Source organism: Acinonyx jubatus, chromosome C2 (assembly GCF_027475565.1).
Source record: "Acinonyx jubatus isolate Ajub_Pintada_27869175 chromosome C2, VMU_Ajub_asm_v1.0, whole genome shotgun sequence".
NCBI classification, from domain to species: domain Eukaryota; kingdom Metazoa; phylum Chordata; class Mammalia; order Carnivora; family Felidae; genus Acinonyx; species Acinonyx jubatus.
Genome location: NC_069384.1, coordinates 128,063,797 through 128,086,208, shown reverse-complemented (window position 1 = coordinate 128,086,208; position 22,412 = coordinate 128,063,797). Strand labels below are relative to the sequence as shown.

Sequence of the window (22,412 nt, the reverse complement as noted above, 5' to 3'; positions counted from 1 at the left end):
CAAGAATTAGGACAAAATAAAGGCATTAGAAATAAAGAAACAGAGAGACAGAGAGACAAGGAATCTGAATCATTAGTTCCCTCTCCTGAGCAAAAAAAAAAGAAAAAAGGAATAAAAAGAACTATCAAATAAAAGGTTACTAGCAGATTCTCATTAAAGAAAGTTGATCGTTAAAGAAACATCTGAGTTGCAAGAAGAAACAGTAACTAAAGTGATAAATATATGGGTAAATCTAAATTAAAAGCTAGCTATGTATGGGGCACCTGCGTGGCTCAGTTGGTTAAGTGTCCTACTCTTGGTCTTGGCTCAGGTCATGATCTCACAGTTTCATGGGTTCGAGCCCACGTCAGGCTCTGTGCTGATGGTGCTGCAGATCCTGCCTGGGAATCTCTCTCCCTCTCCCTCTGCCCCTCCCCGACTCATGCTGTCTCTGTCTCTCTCAAAATAAATAAGTAAACTTTAAAAAAGTTTTAAAAACTAGCTACATAAAACAGTAACAATAATCTCTAATTTGTGCAACTAAAAGAATCAAGATGAACTAAAATACGGTCTATGATGGTATTCTCCAATATTTGCTATTATTCATCTCTGTACTTATTTTTTTTTACACTTAGGCTAGTACAATTACTAGATTAAAGGCTATGAATATTGTCACAAGTCCACATTACAAAATCATTTTCTAAAATTGTTCTATCACTTTACAGTCATATAATATTCAGAAATTTTTTTTTAATTTTTTTTTAACATTTATTTATTTTTGAGACAGGGAGAGACAGAGCGTGAACGGGGGAGGGTCAGAGAGAGAGGAAGACACAGAATCTGAAACAGGTTCCAGGCTCTGAGCTGTCAGCACAGAGCCCAATGTGGGGCTCGAACTCACGGACTGCAAGATCATGACCTGAGCCGAAGTCAGATGCTTAACCGACTGAGCCACCCAGGCGCCCCCAGAAATGTTCTTTTTATTAAAGCATGGCAGTCCAGGGTACTGATGTATTTAGTGAAAACTTCAAGAAGACAAAGGACAGCTTTTTCAAAGCCAATAGGATAAACAGCATTTGTCATTTGTGTCAGGAAGTCAGTTAAATTGGAGATTTCCTGTTTAGGGTTGTTTATTATTTCCATCCCTCGTATTGCCGTGGAAATAGTCAATGTTACTGTGTTTGATAAGAAATATATTATGCAATACATTTACAAATTCCTCATCTCTGACTACAGTTTGTGAGAAGTTATGATACTACAGTTTATGATACTACAGTTCTGAGAAGTTAAAATATGCCAATGTTTATAAAATTATTTAAAAACTTGTGTGATTTAAAAATTCCTATTCTAAAGTCTATCCATTCAAGAGATCTGCAAAATCTATTTGTGGTATGGCAGGAGTCAGAATTAAAATATCTCATCAGAATGAAGTTCTCTTTAGTTCTTAGAGTATGAAAAACAGAAGGAAGCAGAAAATAAGTTTGGTGCCTGATCAATTCTCCCCGAATAACACCTTTAACAGCTAACTTCCTCATTCACTGATTGAGATGCGGCTTTGAAGTATGTTGGTTCAGAATCTTAAATCTGAGCCTACAAATAATTTTCCATATAATATGTTTTTCACTTTAAACTTAAGTCTATTAGAAAGAAGCAACAATAGTTCTTTACCAGTACATTATTACACTGAGTAGGAAAATATGGCTAATGTTATCATTACGTTAAAAGTGTGTTCTCAAGAACATGTTGCTAGTTCCTGTTTTACATGCTATTTTTTAGGACTCCTTATCCATATTAATTAGGAAGAACTGCCTTTTAACATTTTCATAAGTAATGGGTTCTTATGTTCTCACTTTAAGATATCCAAGGAATTTCCATGGTCATTTGAATAGTTTAAATGAAGCTTATTTTTTCCCCATTATAAAAATTTGGAAAAATATGTAAAAGCATTATGAAAAATTCATTAAGAATCTTACTAAAGATGTGTATTGCTAAAAAAACTGGTGCATTATGTGACATAATCTTGCTTTCTAGACATTTTTTTTCTAGACATGATTTTTAATTTTTACAAACTTAGTTATAATAATATTGGATAGAATTTTATAGACTTTTCTCCCTCCCATTTTGAGAAAGCTAATTACTTTTCTCCAGATATCATTTCAAATGGCAATGTTCACAGATAGGGATTAGTATTGTTCAGAATCATTCTACAGGATAAAACATTTTTACAGATGTCGGTTTAAGATTTTTTTTTCAAAGATTTTATTTTCAAGCAATCTCTACACCAACATGGGACTCAAACCCACAACTCTGAAATCAAGAGTCACATGCTCCACTGACTGTGCCAACCAGGCATCCCAGTTTAAGATTTTTAATGGAAGAAAAAGTTCACATTATTATGTGTGGATGTATTCTAGATCTGAACAATCTGCAACGAAAAAATGATTGTTGCTTTCCTTGCCACACAAAATACTGACAATCTTCCCTTTAAAGCTATAGACTGCTTTTTGCTTATAAGAAAGCATTTTCTTTTACATTGAAAATTCTTTGTAAATATTTTCATAGCTGCATGCTATTAAGCTCAGCAGATGTATCACAAGCCAATTTGTGATACTTCTTTTCTGTGCTGCATGTTTCCTTTGATTCCCATTCACATCTATAAATGAAAGAGCAAGGCTACTTGGTTTCTTCTGCCAATTGTGGCCTCTCTTTCGAATAATCAGCTGGTTCCAAGCACAAGCATGTCAACAAATATGCTTCATTTTAGGGTGAGTAGATAGGAATCAGGCAAACTGACAGGCAAGCTGGGGGTCTACACCATACCCCCACTAAAAAAAGAAAGAAAAAAGCCAAAAATGGAGGACTCTAGAGGACTAATCCTCATGTTGAAGCCCTGGCTTCTTTGAAACGGATAATTTGTTGTTGCTGTTATTGTCTTTTTCATTTCCTTCCTTTCTTTCTTTCTTTTTAGTTTTTCTTTCTTTCTTTTCTTATCTTTCTTTCTTTCTTTCTTTTCTTTCTTGTCTTTCTTTTCAGTTTGTCCTTTCTCTTTCTTCCTTCCTCCTTCCCTCCTCTTCCTTCCTCCCTCCATCCCTTTCTTTTCCTTCCTTCATTCCTCCCTTCCCCCCTTTCTTTCTTTCTTTCGAGTTCTAAATGTATTACTCATAGCTTAAATGTTCTCTGACTCATTTTCAAGCCAGAGTAATAACTGTACCCCCTCAGCAAGCATTACATGAGTCAGTGTACGTGTACATGAGTTATTGGTACAGTATCTGGCAGAGAAGTAAGTTCTTAATGCATATTAACTAGTGTCGCTACTGTTGATTCACTGTTTGTCTTCCTCTTGCATTTGACTGTGAAGATATCAACTTTGCTTAATATTGTCATGCTTAATAAGATTTAATATCACCATGTCCCCACCATCTAGCACAGTGACCAGCATACAGAGGTGCTCAGTGTTTGTCAAATGTTTGAAGTAAGTTTTTTGCTGAAGGTAGAATTTAGGCAAAGTCTGAATCAGAACCCATGCTCTAACTCTAAGATCCAGGTTTTCCACACTGTTCCACATTGGCTTCCTTCTCTCTTTGATTTAGGCAACTTGCTGAATTTCTCTGGCCTCAATTTCCTCATTTTGTTTTTTGTTTTGTCTTTTTTTTTAATTGGAGTATAGTTAGCACGCAGTATTACATTAGCTTTTGATGTACAACATAGTGATTTGACATTTATACACATTATGAAATGATCACCATGATAAGTCTAAGCTGATCATTTACTTTTTAAAAGTACTCTTACAGCCTTTCATTTGAAGCAAATGCCACTACTATTCAGGAGTGTTAGAGACCTAACCCCACGGCCCACTTGCAGGTTAATTAGTCAAACAACTTGATTTCTCTTTTCCTTCTCACTCTTGCTCTCCATACCAGCCAATCACAGGAGACTCCATTAAAAATTAAAAAAAAAAAGAAAAAAGTTACTGCCTGTGCTACAGCCTTCTCTTATTTCAAAATGATTTTAAGATGTGGCTTTTTCTGTTAAAGGTTATTCTTTGGTATGATCCATTCTGCTTTCCAAATCCAATTTCCATTCTCTTTTCAAAACCTTTAGTCCTCTGATGTGTCCCATTTCTGTTTTTGAGCTTTTAGCAATTTATGCTATTTCTTTAACCAAATTTCTTTATTGTTAATGGGATTTTATTTGAGGGAAAGGAGATAAATGCTGAATTCAGACTGCCATTTTGAATCAAAAGTGTTGCATTTCCTTTTTAACACCCAAAAGTTCAGAATTTTAAAACTCAAAATTGTATATGTACTAATTAGTTCATAAAGTTTCCAAAGTGATATCTTAATCACTGAACACATGTAAGAGGTGACTATTTTAGAAAGAACTTCCTATTTAAGTAGCATTTTCTTTAAAAAACAAAAGACAAAAAATAAAAACTATACCCTACTTGGTCAGCAAAATTAATCTCATGCCAGATCTTTACTAACAATGTAATTCAAGCAACAATATTTATGTAATTCAAGCAACAATAGTAACTGCCTTATAAACACATATCAACTCAATATTTTTATTGAAAGAATTTTGGGCTTTTTCAGTTTCCTATTTGATTTTGTCAGTCCAGCTGTAGACTTCTCAGAATCATGGAAAATTAAAATGAGAATTTATTGTATATCTACTCATATCTATTCACATCACAGATGAAAAGACTGAGGCACTGAGAATTAAAGTTATTTGCCCATGACCATCTAACTTGTAGAAGGAATGGACTAGAATCAAACCATTATAATTTCTACACCAGTGTTCAACTCACACACATACCTGGCCCCACCCGCCTTATCTATTTTCATAATAGCTTTTATCTTTTCTTCACAGCATTTATCTTCCTTATTTAATGTCTTTCTTTTGTGCTAAAGTGTAAGCTCTGTGGAAGCATTAGCTCTGTCTTGTTCTTTCTTTTTCTTTCAATAGTTCTCCAGATGCCTAACCCATTATTAGGGTACCTAATACTTACATGTTAACTAAATGACTGAATGTACCATGTTACTTCTCTACCCTCAGTGAACTTACGGTTATTTACTTAACACCTTAAAATAGTAACTTATGGGGAGAGAGGTAGTATATCTGTGAATAGATTGAAATGATATGCAAAATTTTCTGGTTATGTCCATCTTATTTACTCTGCAGTTTTCTTAATTCTCAAAGGAGTCTATAAAGATAAAAAAAAGCCTTAGGCAAAGGCCCTAAAGTAATGCTTTACTCTAATATATTTAGGATCTCAACTTTACAACAGTTAATTCCCTTTGACTGAATTTTAATTCCAGTCATTTATCTGTAGCATTCCCTTGACATATTTTAGAAGCTTATCAGCTTCTGCAGTAGCTCAGTGCTAAGGGGAAGAGTGGAATGAGGTAAGGATAGGATAGGATACCAAGGTACTCCTAGAAACAGAGATAACAGACGTCATTCATCAACAGTCCTTGAGCACAAATACATTCTATTTGTTTGTATGGTACTTACTTTTTCAGCTGGAAGGATGTGTTGTTTCATGAAATGCTTCATCCTAATAAGAACTTCCTGGCCTGTCTTACTCTGTACAAAAAACTGCTGGGAAGTATCAATCTGTGGTGGCGTAGTACCAAAAATCCTTTATTAAAAAAAAGTTATAAAGGTGTCCAAAATCATTATTCCATACTTCTGAATATAATGTGAAGACTTCCCCAACTCCCCCAAAATATACCTCAGGAGTAGCCATATTTTGTAATTTCTTAAGTTTTTCATATTATGGAATGAATGCAGAATCCCTTTACTTTGAACATTAAACGCTAATGCTGAAAGCACTACTTGGTAAAACATAAGCCTGGCCTGACCTTAATCAGTGGTAGTTTTGAATCTTTATTAAAGCCACTTATCACAATCTCTAAAAAAAGCAAGTGAAGAAATTGAACAAATTTAGTAATTATTCTTAGTATATTCCTCACAAGTACAACTGTTGGCTGTCATTATAAACAAGAACTTTAAAGATCTTTATGAAGAGCAACACAGCTGTTATGTTGAGGAGAACACAAATATCCATCTATAAATGAATTGTAAGACATAACTGTCCTAATGTTATGCCATGGGAACTTACGGCTTGGACAGAATTTCCAGGGACACCATCATCCATGCACTCAGTAAGTGCTATAAATCACAGCACTCAGGTGGGAGTGTGTGGTTGGCAAGTGAATTAGATGCCTTGAAAAGTGCTCCACTGATGGAGATATGGATTTCAGAGACACTTATGACGTGATTGAATAAAATTTCATGAAATATGATGAAAAGAGCAATACTGCTAAAGTTAATAAATCATCTTTTATGTTACTTTATTTTTCAGAGACAGTGTGTGAGTGGGGGAGAGGGGCTGGGGAGAATCCTAAGCAGGCTTCACACAGTGTAGAGCCCCACACGGAGCTCAATCCCACGACCCTGGGATCATGACCTGAACCAAAATCAAGAGTCGGATGCTGAAACAACTGAGCCACCCAGGCGTCCCTGTAATATGTAATTTTAAATAGGTATATGTAAGTAACTTATTATTGAAACGAAACATTTGAGAGTTTTATCTATCTCTTTAAAAGTTTATATACTTGGGGCACCTGGGTGGCGCAGTCGGTTAAGCGTCCGACTTCAGCCAGGTCACGATCTCGCGGTCTGGGAGTTCGAGCCCCGCGTCAGGCTCTGGGCTGATGGCTCAGAGCCTGGAACCTGTTTCCGATTCTGTGTCTCCCTCTCTCTCTGCCCCTCCCCCGTTCATGCTCTGTCTCTCTCTGTCCCAAAAATAAATAAACGTTGAAAAAAAAAAAGTTTATATGTTTATATACTCAAGTTGGCAAAAAAAAATTACTTTTAATCATGAATATGGATTATAATTTTTTTTTATATTTGAAGTCTTTTTATTTTCAGGCATATAAGAGAGTTACCAAAAAACTACTGTGATTGGCAGCAGCAATCCTGGTGTAATCAATAAAAACAGTCCCTATCCCAAAGTTTACAACCTTCATATATCTAATAAAGGCTCTAATTTGAGGTATCCAAGGAATTCATTTTGCTTACCGTTTTGAGAGTTGTAATCCAGTTTCTGCCAGAGGTTGCACAATCTTAGCAAACAGAAAGCTATTCTCAGATGCATTATTTCCCTGAAGATATCTACGATATACTCCCTATAAATAAATTAACATAGAGCAATTAAGATTCATTAAAAACTGTTCTTCAGCTATCCAGTCTTTCCAGTTTCCCAGCTATGTGAGTCCCTAAACTCACAAGGTATCAAAATGTAAATCAGATCACCAATTCTACTTATTTACACGCAAGGATAATTATACCTTCTTAAATTAAAGAGTTATACATGCATAATTTGGTTGACACACTCTTATCCTAACAGAATTATAACTGGAAATCAAATCAAACTTGAAAATGAGTTCAGAAGCTAACAAAGATACCAAATTGGCAAATTATATCACCTCTAAAGATCACTATTTTCCCTTCATACTGGAGGAAAATCTACAGACACAAAAATAAAGTAAAAACAAACAAACAAACAATGACATGATCTCTAAGAAAATTTTCCCTCATTTTTTTTTGACTCCTAAATTAGTTAACTGTCTCCTTGACCAGTGTTAGTTGAATTCTAATTAGTTTTTCTTTCTTCTCCATGTTCTTTTTTTTAAAGTTCATTTATTTTTAGAGAGAGAGAGACAGAGCACACATGCAGGGGAGAGGCAGAGAGAGAGAGAGAGAGAGAGAGAGAGAGAGAGAGAGAGAGAGAATCCCAAGCAGGCTCTGCTGTCAATGCAGAGCTCAACATGGGGTTTGAACTCAGGAACCAGGAGATCATGACCTGAATCGAAACCAAGAGTGGGACACTTAACCAACTGAGCCACCCAGGTGCCTCTCTTCTCCATGTTCTATGCTTTCAACATAGCACACTCTCCTCTCCCTTGCTTCTTCCACCCAAACACAATCAACTGAATCTCCTTAGTTTTATTTCTTCATGTAATTCTTTATGTAATAATATACCCTAACAGTTTTTCCATCATTTCCAATTTCATATTTATAGTTAGAATAGAATGTTTATGATCATCTCTAAGGTTACCACATATAACGTATGACATACATATTAATTTCAACATAACCCACGTCAAACTTTTGTTTGAAAAGAAAATCCATTTTAAATTCAAAGCCTATTTGTGGAAGCTGACAAATATAAAAAACATACCATAATCCCTATTTTGAGAAACCCATCCAATCAACGTGATTAACATGATTCTAAAACACAGGATGAAATGTAATACAACTATATCCTAGAAGACATTTCAGTTGTTCATGGATAGCATGGACTCTGGAGACAAGGGGAAAAAAACCTTAATTCTTTTCCCATTCTTTTTTGTTTCTGAAATCTCTTATTTACTTATTCCACCAAGCCCTAGCCCTTTGCCACTGATAAAGCATCTCAGTTTCTTAAATAAACTCCCGAGATTCAAAGCACATGGAAACTAAATCAGTATAAAGACGAATACATTTCAGACGAAGCCATAATATAAAAAACTAAATGTATGCTCAATTTCCTCTCAAAATTAATCACATAAATATGACCTTGTTAGAAAATGGAAAATTTTACTCATCTATTCTCTCAAAAACATATTAAGAGGCAACTATATTCTAGGTACTATGCGAGGCTTTGGGACATGCAAAAATTATTTCTTTCTTTATCATGACCCTTGTTAATAAATGGTTTTATATTTGAAGCAAACATCATTAAAAGATTTTAGCTCTTTCTTAAAATGGATATTCAAGTAATACCAAATCTTCACATGGCTTTCTCTTTTTCTCTTTATGTCTTTCTTCCCTCCCCTCCCCCAAAAGTGATAACACATTTTGCTACTCAGTTTTTTCCCTTGCCAAGTTCCTATTATGTAAATTCTGGATTCATATTCAACCATATTTGGTATTTGTCATTATCAAAAGCAAAATGATCTAAGGACAAAGAATGTAAAATTCCTGAAGACCAGAAAATATTGTGAACATTACATTAATAAATAAAAGTGAAACACAGGTTAAAAATAGTGAATTACCTGTGCTATGCTAGCCATTTTAAAATATGTCAGGGCAATAAAGAAATTCCAGTTAGGAAGAATAGAATTAATTCCTCTGCAGCGGCAATATATTGAAATCATTTCTTCCATTGATGGTATCCCTATAAAAATAGCACATACTGTAAAATTTAATGAAAGATATCATGGTGAATATTTCAAACTGTAATAAAATTGCATATGTGTATAAAACTGAATATAATAACCATTAATCCGAATAAGAAACATGTTCTGAATGTTGACTTCTAAAAAGAATGATGTATATAAAAGGCTATATTTTACATAAATTGCTAAAAGTGAAATGCTATGTTCAGAAAAATCAAGAACAAAATGATTTAGAAACATTTCAAGAAAGTAATTAAAAGTTCTTAACTAAACTTGCTATATAATCTTACCTTTTAATTATGAAGAATAATAAATATAATTTTATATTAATAGCAATTTAGGCAACATGATGGTTTCATACCTATGTTTTCTTGAAAATAAGAACTTTGATTTATCATTGGAACTGTCCTTGGCCAAAAGTAGAACACGGAGAGATGAGCTAAGTCTGACAAAGGATGACCAATGGTTGAAAGCTCCCAATCCAGTACAGCTATAACTCGAGACTGCAATTAAAAATGAAAAAGTTTTAACATATTTAATACAAAACTAAAACAAGGAAATAAATGAAATCCTGTTTTTCATCAAAAGCAAATCTGAGGCCATAGTTTGCAGTCTTTACCTACAATGGCACATTGCATTTATCAAATAACTCATTAGCCTTGATCATGTAGAGCCAAGTCCTCTGGCTCCATTATTGGCCCTCAGTTCTCCTACATTTTACTCTATATACCCTTACTATCTCTACTAATGAGTGGAGGCAAAAGCAGTTGAAATTGCTCAACTGAGAGTTAACTACATTAAAAAAGAAACTGTAGTAATTACTGGGGTGTCTGAGTGGCTCAGTCAGTTAAGCGTCTGACTTGGGCTCAGGTCATCATCTTGCAGTTTGTGAGTTCGAGCCCCATGTCGGGCTCTGGACTGACAGCTCAGAGCCTGGAGCCTGATTCAGATTCTGTGTCTCTGCCCCTCCCCCACTCACACTCTCAATAAACAAACATCAAAAGATTTTTTCTTAAAGAAACTGTAATAATTACTTATAATTCAAGCATCTATGCCAAGTCATGTATAGTTAAAGAGTTTGCTCTGGTGAAAAATCTTTCTGCACAACAAACATTACACTCTTAGGGCAACAGTAATTTTTAAAATGAGTTATTTCATGTTGTAGATACAAAAATATAATTGTTTAAAAGATGTTGTTTTATGTAGATAAAATTCACAATTATATGGCAGTATCATAAAATAGTCATGTAATTTGGAACCAATAAAACAGAAAACTTTCCTCATTCTGCTTTGTAACACAGGCTATTTGGGGTGCTTGGGTGGCTCAGTCAGTTAAGTGTCTGACTCTTGGTTTCAGTTCAGATCATGATCTCACGATTTCATGAGTTCAAACTCCATGTCGGGCTCTGTGCTGACAGTGTGGATCCTGCTTGTGATTCTGTCTCCTGCTCTCTGCCCCTACCCCACTTGTGTTGTCTCTGTCTCCCTCAAAATAAACAAACTTAAAAAAAAAACATAGGCTATTCAACTGTAAATATAAGAGAAAAAGCAATTTGCAGAATACATAGAATGTATATAGTTTATCCTATTTTTGTTTAAATAAAAAGGTTATAAACCAATACCCAAAGTTGAAAGGATATACAACAAACTAATGGCAATGGCTGTGGTTATTTCAAGGTATGGAGGCAGGAGGAAAGGAATGCGGGTATAGAGGGGGGAACCTCCACTGGAGGTTTCTGTACAGAGGAGTGACATGATAGGGTTCATATTTTAGGAGGGTCACTCTGGCTGCTATAGACTATAGAGGGGCCAGTGAGGGGCTACACCAATCATCTAGACAAGATTATCTAAGCCAGCTAAAACAGCAGGCTCAACTAGGCAATGCAGGTTACTGGGTTCCATGCCTTTATATAACTTTGTATGTGCTTGTACTCCCCCTGCCCCTCTGGCACACTCATATTGTAACTTTGTGGGAAGACACAAATTTTGGAATAAGACAGACCTATATTCAAATCATACCTCCACCACTGAATGACTGTGTGACTCTGAACCATCTAGTTAACCTCTCTGAGCCTCAAATTTTCTCAGCCATAATATACCTCTTGCATAGAGTTAGTGGGCAGATTAAATGAGGGCAAGTAGCATGTGGTGTTTGTTTACCAGTTCCTAGCAAAGTAACTGTCACATAATAGGTGGCCAATATTCAATAAGTACAGAGCCTGGCCTATAGTGAGCATTCAAAAATTTTCTATTATAACTAAAGGAAAAATTGATTACCCCCTCCTCCATGATTTGACTTAATAAGACCTTTTATTGTTGTGGTTATAGTATATTGTAAATTACTATATGAGCTAGATTTATTAAGAAAACAATAAAAAGGATTGGGTGCATTTTTCTCTATATTAATTTATTTGTTTCTATGCTCTTACCATCCAGGGAAAGGAGATGAGATACTTGCTTATGCTGTAAATGTTTACCTTTTTTTCAATGAAGCCTGGGAATCTTCTCTGTAGTTAAATTTATCTAAGACATTTTTAGGTAATTACACAAAGCTATAAAAAAATGGCTAGTAAGAAACGTTGATGGTTCATCAAACTTTATAAATTAGTGTAAAGCAGCAATAGTTTATGAGAACACCATCTACACCTGTTTATGTACAGAGCTGTAACAAACTCAGTCTAAGTCCTAGTGGTTAAAATGAACATTTACTAGTTCATCTTCCTGCTAACGAACTTAGTAAAAAAATGACTTCTGACAGTTTTTCTGAAACCTCAGCACAACAAATTCCTTTTCATTTTGCTGATTATCCTCTACACTGAGTTTTATTTTTCCAAGTGTGCTTTCTGTACTACTGGATTTTATTAAAATGTGTGTGTGTGTGTGTGTGTGTGTGTGTGTATTACCTCTTCAAAACAAAAGAAACACATGCGATCCAACATTACACACAGGAGATGAAGAAGGCAGGGAAGAAGATGTTAATAGAATTTTAAATAAAAAGATGAAACTAGAGGTAAGGTTATTTTGTTAGTGTGGACAGTTAAACATCGCTTCAAGTTTTCAATGGGCAAAATAAAGTGTGAAGCATGACCAGTCAAAACGTTTACAGCATATACAGATTAAAAATAAATCAGCTGCTTCAGAGTGACCACTTTTCTTGGCAATGAAGCTTAAGAAAAATCTGACCCATCAACCTGCATGAAACAGATATTTGTTGGGGCTCCTGGGTGGCTTGGTCTGTTAAGTGACTGATTCTTGATTTTGGCTCAGGTCATGATCTCATGGTTTTTGAGTTCGAGCCCCGCACTGGACTCTATGCTGGCAGTGCAGAGCCAGCTTGGAATTCTCTCTCTCAATCTCTGCCCCTCCCCAACTCACATGTGCACTGTCTCTCAAAATATATAAATAAACCTAAAAAAAAAGAAAGACTGTATAGAGTGCTAAAATGTCTTCAACAATGTAAAGAGGACTTCAAGGAGCCTGTGATCCCCAGAAAGCAGCTTGTGCCAGAAAGTGACTGGCACTTAGTTCATTTTGTGAAATGAACTAAGCAGAAGGCAAGACAATACACTGAGAGTTGGAATCTAAATGAGAAAAGCAACTTCATAGTTTGCAAAAAACAGAAAAGATCTGGAAAAAAAAAAGTGTATAAAAGTCATAGATTTTATGAAAAGATGAGGTTACAGCCTAGATGAAATTAAGCAACATATACATATGTCCCAGATTCTGTTAACGTGATTCATGACTTTATTCTGAAGCAAAAATAAAATGACCCAAGATTAGGGTTAGAGACTATTATAAAGTCAAGAGGTGAGAAGAATCTGGAAGATTAAAAAAATATAAGGTCAGGACTTTATAACTCTTATATTACTTGTATATATCCACAGTCAAAGAATTAATTCAATTGATAATAAAGAAAATAGTTTTTGAAATAACTGATCCATGCCCACATGCGCCAGGCAAGATAAGAAGACAAATAGAGTCATAAGGGGTTCATGGATTCTGAAGAGCGAGCAATCAAATTTGTAGCATCTTGGGGAGGTATAAAGAAATAAGAGGGGTGCCTGGGTGGCTCAGTCAGTTCAGTGTCTGACTCTGGATTTGGGCTCAGCTCACGATCCCAGGGTCATGTCAAGCATGAAGCCTGCTTAAGATTCTCTCTCTCCCTCTGTCCCTCTCCCCACTCGTGTGCTTTCTCTCTCTTTTAAAGAGAGAGAGAGAGAGACAGAGACAGAGACAGAGAGACAGAGACAGGCAGAGGCACCTGGGTGGCTCAGTCGGTTAAGCATGCGACTTCAGCTCATGATCTCACAGTTTTGAGTTCGAGCCCCACGTTGGGCTCTGTGCTGACAGCTCGGAGCTTGGAGCCTGCAGATTCTGTGTTTACCCCTCTCCTTTGCTTGTGCTCTGTCTCTCAAAAATAAATAAATGTTAAAAAAAATTAAAGATTAAAAAAGAGAGAAATAGAGTGTAAAGAGGGTGTGGTCAAAGACAAGGGGTTTCAATTTCTTTTTTACTTTTAATTTTTTTTTAATCTTTACTTTTGAGAGAGAGAGAGAGAGACAGACAGACAGACAGACAGAGTGTGAGTGGGGGAGGGGCAGAGAGAGAGGGAGACACAGAATCCGAAGCAGGCTCCAGGCTCTGAGCTGTCAGCACAGAGCCCGACGCGGGGCTCGAACTCACGGACCACGAGATCATGACCTGAGCTGAAGTCAGACGCCCAACAGACTGCGCCACCCAGGCAACCCAAGGGGTTTCAATTTCTATACCAGTGAAGTTGACCAATTCCAATAGAGGGGAAAAGCAGTATGATGTAGAAAAAATTATACAACATTGCAAGTCTATAGGCCTGAGTTCAAAACCTGGCTTTACTACCACTGAGCACTTACTAAAGAGTATTTTTAAAATATCTGTAATGTAAAGGGGTTGAAAAAAACCCAAATGCCACACCTTTTCTAGCAATAAAATTAAATTTTATAACTATGCCTCTCCTCAACTACACTAACATTTAAGAGATAACGGAGAAAATTAAAAAGAAAAAGCCATTTAAATACAAGTTTTGTTTGCATATCAAATCTTTTTTCTTCATAAATTAATATATAGAAGGCTTTAAGATAGAGGACTTCAGAAGAAGTTATCTGTTAATGTTATCTGAAATATATCTGACTACTAATTAATGAATACAGATGAAAAGGTTTATCTGGTTTTAGTTAAATATACTTGTTTTTCAAGTTGAAATGCACACTAAACTCCTTAAACATTTCTCTGCCAAATAGGTAAGATCTTGTTTAAAAAATTAACAAGGGGGCACCTGGGTGGCTCAGGTGGTTGAACATCTGACTCTTGATTTCAGCTCAGGTCATGATCCCAGGGTAGTGGGATTAAGCCCTGTGTTGGGCTCTGCATTGAGTGTGGAGCCTGCTTAGGATACTCTCTACTCCCTCTGCATCTTTCCCCTGCTTGCACTCTTTCTCTCTCTCTCAAAAAAAAAAAAAAAAAAAAAAAAAATTAACAGTATTTTTCAGGAAAACTGGATTTCTTTTAAACATTGCAGTAAGCATGTTGTACTCTGAAATACTCGCTCAAACATGCTTCAAATACTTTACATATAAGTAAATGGAAAATAGGGATTGCAAAACTGAGTAATAAGCTTTGGTTTTGCCATACCCTTTTTAGTAATCCTTTACTGGCTTACCACACACATTCCTGGAAGGTTTATCATTTAGATTTGTTTTTGTCTTCTTTCTTATGTTTTCTGATGACAAAAATAAAACATGCTATTCTTCGGGAAAAAACACAAAATGATAAAACCTCAAACCTTACACATTACAGAAAAGTACAACTTATAAGTCTCCTATAATTTGATCCCTTAAAACCACTGCTTAAGTTTTAGTACATATTATGAAATACTTACTTTTACCTTACTAGTTTTATGAAGAATAGAGCTTGGTAGGCAATTTTAGAAAAGTAAAATAGAGAAATAGAGGAAAAAATGGAAAAGAAAAAAGAATTGAAACAAGTTGAGCACAGCTATGCCAGGTACTAGCTACTTGCTCCAAACTGATTATTTCGTTTTAGCTTCCCAGCAACCCTGAAATTTTGGTATTTCTTTATCCAACTTAAAAGGCACACAATGTCAATTCCCTGGCTTTGAAATATACTACAGTTGTGTGAGATCCATTTGGGAAATTTGGATGACAGGTATCAAGACCCCTCTGTACTCATTTTACAACTTCTTGTGAGTCCATAATTATTTTAAAATAAAAAATTAAGCGAGTGGTTCAAATAGTAGCATAGGAAAACCTTGAACTCAACTCTTCCACAAACACCATATCTTCAGCTCCATATAGAACAACTGTCTCTGAAAAAGACCTGAAAACTAGCTGAACAGCTCCACCACAATAAAGGATAAAAAGGCTACATCAAGGGCACCTGGCTGGCTCAGTCAGTGAAGCATGCAACTCTTGATCTTGGGGTTGTGAGTTTGAGCCCCATGTTGGGTGTGGAGATAACTTAAAAATAAAATATTAAAAAAGGGGGGGGGTACATCAAGATGGGTAGGAGAGGTAGAGATGTAGTCTCACCAAAACCCCACACTCCAGTGTGGCAACCCACAAGCAGGAGGGATCCCACAAATATGGACTATATGCCTGAGGAGTGTGGGGTTCAAGCCCCATATGAGGTATTCCCATCCTTGGGAACTGCACCAGGGAGATGAGCCTCCAAAATGTCTGGCTTTGAAAACCAAAACACCAGAAGAACCAAAAGGCTCCAGGAAATGGAGACTCCACTCTTAAAGGGCTCATGCACAGACTTACCCATCTTGGATCCCAGCACAAAAGCAGCAGGTTGGAAAGAACTTAGATCATATATGAAAAGATTTACTGGCTAATCTTAAATCATCTGTGGGAGTGGCAGGGGTCTATTCGAACTCTCTCTGGGGATAAAGATGATGGCTGGTGCCATTTTTGCATTCTCTATCTTGCTAGTGCTGCTTGCCCTGGCCCTGTGCTACCAAATGGCTCTGCCTCACTGACCTCAGCAAATAGGCTACCCAGCTGGGTGCTCCCTTGAGGCCTCACCCCAGTAAACCCAATGGAAGGTACTGTCCTGACCCATCCCTCCCTATGGCCCCACCAAAGCTGGCAGGTGTATGCTGTCCACAAAAGGGATACCTCTTGAGTGCCTGGCTCTGGTGGCCAGGGGGTTTGCATTTCTGGGCCCCATGGTGACTGAAATGATCAGAGAGACAGTCCTTGGCAGGCTACCACCCTCAGGGGACTGCACAGAGAGCAGATTGAAATACATTCTACCTTCCTGTGACCTCTCCTTTAAGACTGGGAGAGATAGCTGTTGTGCTTAATACATAGAAACAAAGAGAGAATCAAGCAAAATGAGGTAAAGGGAATAGGTTCCAAACAAAAGAACAAAATAAAACTCCAGAAAAAATCTTAATGAAATGGAGATAAATAATTTACCTGATAAAGAGTTCAAAGTAATGGTCTTAAAGATGCTTACTGATTTCAGAAGAGTGGATGAACACAGCAAGAGCTTCAACAAAGAGATTGAAAATATAAGGAAGTACCAAACAGAAATTAGAAAGCTGAAGAATGCAGCTACAGAACTGAAAGATACACAAGAGGGGTTCAACAACAGACTAGATGAAGCTGAAGAAAGGATCAGTGACCTAGAAAATGGGGGAGTGAAACTCACCAAAATCTAACAGCAAAAAGAAAAAAAATTTAAACAGTGACAAATAGTTTAAGGGACCTATGAAACATCAAGTGGAATGACATTTGTGTTATAGGGGTCCAAGAGAAGAGAGAGAGAGAAAGGAACAGAAAACTTATTTGAAGAAATAATGACTGAAAATCTCCCTAACTTAAGGAAGGAAACAGAGTTGCAGATGCAGGAGTCCAGGACCAGACAGCTTTACTGGTGAATTCTATCCAACTTTTACTAAGATTTAATATCTATCCTTCTCAAACTCTTCCAAAAAACTGAAGAGAATGGAATGCTTCCAAACTCATTTTATAAGCCAGCATTACCTCGATACCAAAGATAGGCAAGACACCAGAAAAACAGAAAATTACAGGCCAATATCCCCGATGAACATAGATGCAAAGATCTTCAACAAAATATTAGCAAACAAATTCAACAATACATTGAAAAGATCATACAACATGATGAAGTGGAATTTATTCCAGGGATGCAAGGATGTTTCAACATGTGCAAACAAATCAATGTTACATACCACATTAAGAAAATGAAGGCTAACAATCATGTGATCATCTAAGTAGATGTGGAAAAAACATTTGACAAAATTCAATATCCATTTATGATAAAAACTCTCAACAAAGCTATTATAGTGAATGTACCTCAACCTAAAAAGGCCCATATATGATAAGCCCACAGCAAACATACTCAATGGTAAAAAGCTGAAAACTTTTCCTCTAACAATCAGGAACAAGACATGAGTGCCCACTCTTGATACTTTCATTTAACATAGTATTGGAAGTCCAGAGCAATTACGTGAGAAACAGAAATTAAAATGCATCTAAATTGGAAAAGAAGAAGTGAAACTGTCACCATTTGTGGACAATATGATTCTACACATAGAAAATTCTACAAGACTCCACCAAAAAAAAGTATTACAATAAACAAATTCAGTAAAGTTGCTGGATACATAATCAACATACAACACTGTTGTGTTTTTATGCTGTAACCACAAACTATCAGAAAGAGAAATTAAGAAAACAGTTCCACTTACAACTGCACCAAAAAGAATAAAATACCTAGGACTAAGTTTAACCAAGCAGGTAAAAGATCTGTATAATGAAAACTATACAACACTGATGAAAGAAACTGAAGAACACACAAACAAACGGAAAGATATCCCATGCTCATAGATTGAAGAATATTATTAAAATATCCATATTATCCAAAGCAATCTATAGATTCAGTGCAATTCCTATCAAAATTCCAGTAGAATTTTCCACAGAAATAGAACAAAGAATCTTAAAATTTGTATGGAAGCACATGAGATCCCATATAGCCAAAGCCACCTTGAGAAAGAATAAAGCTGGAAGCATCATGCTTCCTGATTTCAATTACAATGCTATAATAATCAAAACAGTATTGGCACAAAATAGACATAAAGGTAAATCAAACAGAATAAAGAGCCCAGGAAAAAACCCCACCCACATATGGTCAATTAATTTGTGACAAAGGAGGCAAGAATATACAATGGGGAAAAGACAGTCTCTTTAATAAATGGTATTGGGGAAAATTGGACAGCCACATGCAAAAGAATGAAACTGAACCTCTATCTTTCACCATACATAAATTAAATCAAACTGGATTAAAGACTTGAATATAAGACCAGAAACCACAAAATTCCTGGAAGAAAACATAGGCAGTAGGCTACTTGACGTTGCTCTTGGCAGTATATATATACATATATGTATACATATATGTAACTGATTCCAGGCAAAGGCAACAAATGCAAAAATAAACAAATGGAACTACATCAGACTAAAAACCTCTACACAGCTCTACAAACCTCTACAAACCTCCTTTATTGAAAGGAAACTCAATAAACTAAATAAAATAAAATTGAAAGGAAACTCAATAAAATAAAAAGGCAACCTCCTGAATGAGACATCTTCAAGTCATATATTCATAAGGGGTTAATAGCCAAAATAGATAAAGAACTCATATAATTCAATAACAAAAAAACAATCTGATTAAATGACAGGCAGAAGATCTAAATAGACACTTTTCCAAAGAAGGCATACAGATGGCCAACAGTCACATGAAAAAAATGCTCAACAACACTAATCATCAGGGAAATACAAATCAAAACCACAATGAGATATCATCTCTCACCTGTTGTAATGGCTATTTTCAAAAAGATGGGAAATAGCAACTGCTAGTGAGGATATGGAGAAAAGGGAACCTTTGTGCATCACTGGTGGGAATGTAGATCGATGCAGCCACTATGAAAAACAGTATGAAATTTCCTCAAAAGAAAAGAGAACTACCACATGATCCAGCAACTCTACTTCTGTATACTTATATGAAGAAAATGTAGACGTTAATTAGAAAAGATATATGTACCCCTACGTTCACTGCAGTATTATTCACAATAGCAAAGATAGTAAAACAACTAAAGCATCCATTGGTGGATGGATAAAGATGTGAGATACACACACACACACACACATTGGAATGCTATTCAGCCATAAAAAAGAATGAAAGCTTGCCATTTGTGACAACATGAATGGACTTTGAGGGTATAATGCTAAGTGAAGTGAGTTAGACAAAGGAAGACAAATACCATATGATTTCACTTATATGTGGAATCTAAAAAAACAAAACCAATGAACAAGCAAAACAAATATAACCAAACTCATACATAACATGCAGAGAGCAGACTCATAGTTGCCAGAGGTAAGAAGTTATATGGTGTGGGTGAAATGGGAGAAGGGGTTAAGAGGTACAAACTTCCCCATAAAATAAGTAAGTCATGAGGATACAATGTACTAGAGTCTAGAGTCAACAACATTATATTGTATATTATATGACTACATATGGTGAAGGGAGAAACAATACTTATTGTGGTGACTGTTTCATAGTATATGCAAGTATCAAATCATTATATTGTACACCTAAACTAATATAATGTTAAATATCAATTAGGCATCAATAAAAACAAATTAAAATAAAAACTGAAGCACAAAGAGAGGTTAAATTATTTGCTTTAAGGTCACACTGTCAGAGAATAAAAATTAAGCAGAAACATAGGATATAGAAATAGTGATTAATTAAAATCAATTCTTTCAACTTAGATTGATTCAGAAACATAAACACCTGCTTCATAAATGCTACAGTCATTGCTTTAAAGGAGGTAATAGAGTAGCATGTCCCCATTTATTGAGCATCCATATAGACTCTAGAGACGAAGATAAAAAAAGAAAAATTAAGACATAATCCTTATCCTCAAAGAAAAAAAATAAAAAGCCTTCAATCATAGTGTTAGGAATATAGGTGAGCACATACAGACACATATTCAGCTTTCTATAGTCCAAGGATTGATTTTCTGATTTGTGGAGTGCCTTCACAAAAAAAGCATATCTAATATTTTCCCATTTACTTATGAAATCTAAAAAAGCGAGGTGGAGGGGTGCCGGGCTGGCTCAGTGGCTAAAGCATGCAACTCTTGATCTTGGGATCATGAGTTCAAGCCCCACACTGGGGATAGAGTTCACTTAAGAAAATAAATAAGAAGGGCATTAAAAAATAAGTAAATAAAAATAAAAAATGGGTGGAAAAGATAAACTATTAAGCTATTTCACAGCTTTCAATGCCAGCACAGTGTATCTTTCCCTCTGACTGCTCTTACAGTTCATTTTGTAGGACATACTTTAGCACTTGGATATATATTGTTCTCTGCTGTTATATATTTTTCTCTACAGTTGTGTTTGGACCTCATTAAGAGCTGTACTTCCTTTCCAACTCCATCTTTCAGAGCAAATAGTTGGTAATGAATAAATGCTAGTTGACTTGTACTCTGCCAAGCATATGTTATTTCCATAAAAAATTAGCTACAATATTTAAATAGGAGGCAGAAATTGATTAAATTTAACTAATAATTATGAGATTATTGGGTATAGAGTAGAAGAAATTTTACTAGATACCATATAACTAATAAAAGATAAAGATACATGTCACAAATTGGTATTGCAGAGAAATAGCTTCATGCTGTGCCTCTAGAAGTTGTTTCTTTTTTAAAAAATAGTTGGAAGAACTACTGAATATTCTGCTTATCTAAAGGAAGTTGACACCTGTTTGACAACTTTAATCCTATAAGAAGTGGTTTTCAAGAATAAATATTGTCAAAATGTCAATACTACCCAAAGCTATCTACATATTCAACACAATCCCAATCAAAATTGCACCAGCATTCTTCTTGAAGCTAGAACAAGCAATCCTAAAATTCACATGGAACCACAAAAGGCCCCGAATAGCCAAAGTAATTTTGAAGACCAAAGCAGGAGGCATCACAATCCCAGACTTTAGCCTCTACTACAAAGCTGTAATCATCAAGACAGCATGGTATTGGCACAAAAACAGACACATAGACCAATGGAATAGAATAGAAACCCCAGAACTAGACCCACAAACGTATGGCCAACTCATCTTTGACAAAGCAGGAAAGAACATCCAATGGAAAAAAGACAGTCTCTTTAACAAATGGTGCTGGGAGAACTGGACGGCAACATGCAGAAGGTTGAAACTAGACCACTTTCTCACACCATTCACAAAAATAAACTCAAAATGGATAAAGGACCTGAATGTGAGACAGGAAACCATCAAAACCTTAGAGAAGAAAGCAGGAAAAGACCTCTCTGACCTCAGCCGTAGCAATCTCTTACCGACACATCCCCAAAGGCAAGGGAATTAAAAGCAAAAGTGAATTACTGGGACCTTATGAAGATAAAAAGCTTCTGCACAGCAAAGGAAACAACCAACAGAACTAAAAGGCAACCAACGGAATGGGAAAAGATATTTGCAAATGACATATCGGACAAAGGGCTGGTATCCAAAATCTATAAAGAGCTCACCAAACTCCACACTCGAAAAACAAATAACCCAGTGAAGAAATGGGCAGAAAACATGAATAGACACTTCTCTAAAGAAGACATCCGGATGGCCAACAGGCACATGAAAAGATGTTCAACGTCGCTCCTTATCAGGGAAATACAAATCAAAACCACACTCAGATATCACTTCACGCCAGTCAGAGTGGCCAAAATGAACAAATCAGGAGACTATAGATGCTGGAGAGGATGTGGAGAAACGGGAACCCTCTTACACTGTTGGTGGGAATGCAAATTGGTGCAGCCACTCTGGAAAACAGTGTGGAGGTTCCTCAAAAAATTAAAAATAGACCTACCCTATGACCCAGCAGTAGCACTGCTAGGAATTTACCCAAGGGATACATCAGCATACGGGCACTTGTACCCCAATGTTTATAGCAGCACTCTCAACAATAGCCAAATGGTGGAAAGAGCCTAAATGTCCATCAACTGATGAATGGATAAAGAAATTGTGGTTTATATACACAATGGAGTACTACGTGGCAATGAGAAAGAATGAAATATGGCCCTTTGTAGCAACGTGGATGGAACTGGACAGTGTTAT

General features: G+C 36.0%; 1 protein-coding gene across 2 annotated transcripts in view; it reads right to left on the bottom strand.

Annotated features, from left to right (window-relative positions):
- Positions 1-22,412, bottom strand: part of ACAD11 (acyl-CoA dehydrogenase family member 11) — an 88,357-nt gene that overhangs the window by 50,751 nt on the left and 15,194 nt on the right. For both annotated transcript variants that reach the window (XM_015085571.3, XM_053221447.1), the window contains exons 6-9: positions 9,568-9,709; positions 9,084-9,205; positions 7,066-7,172; positions 5,494-5,620 (exon numbers count right to left, since the gene is read on the bottom strand). In XM_015085571.3, coding sequence (XP_014941057.1) covers positions 5,494-5,620; positions 7,066-7,172; positions 9,084-9,205; positions 9,568-9,709 — 498 coding nt within the window. The remainder of the gene's footprint in view (positions 1-5,493; positions 5,621-7,065; positions 7,173-9,083; positions 9,206-9,567; positions 9,710-22,412) is intronic.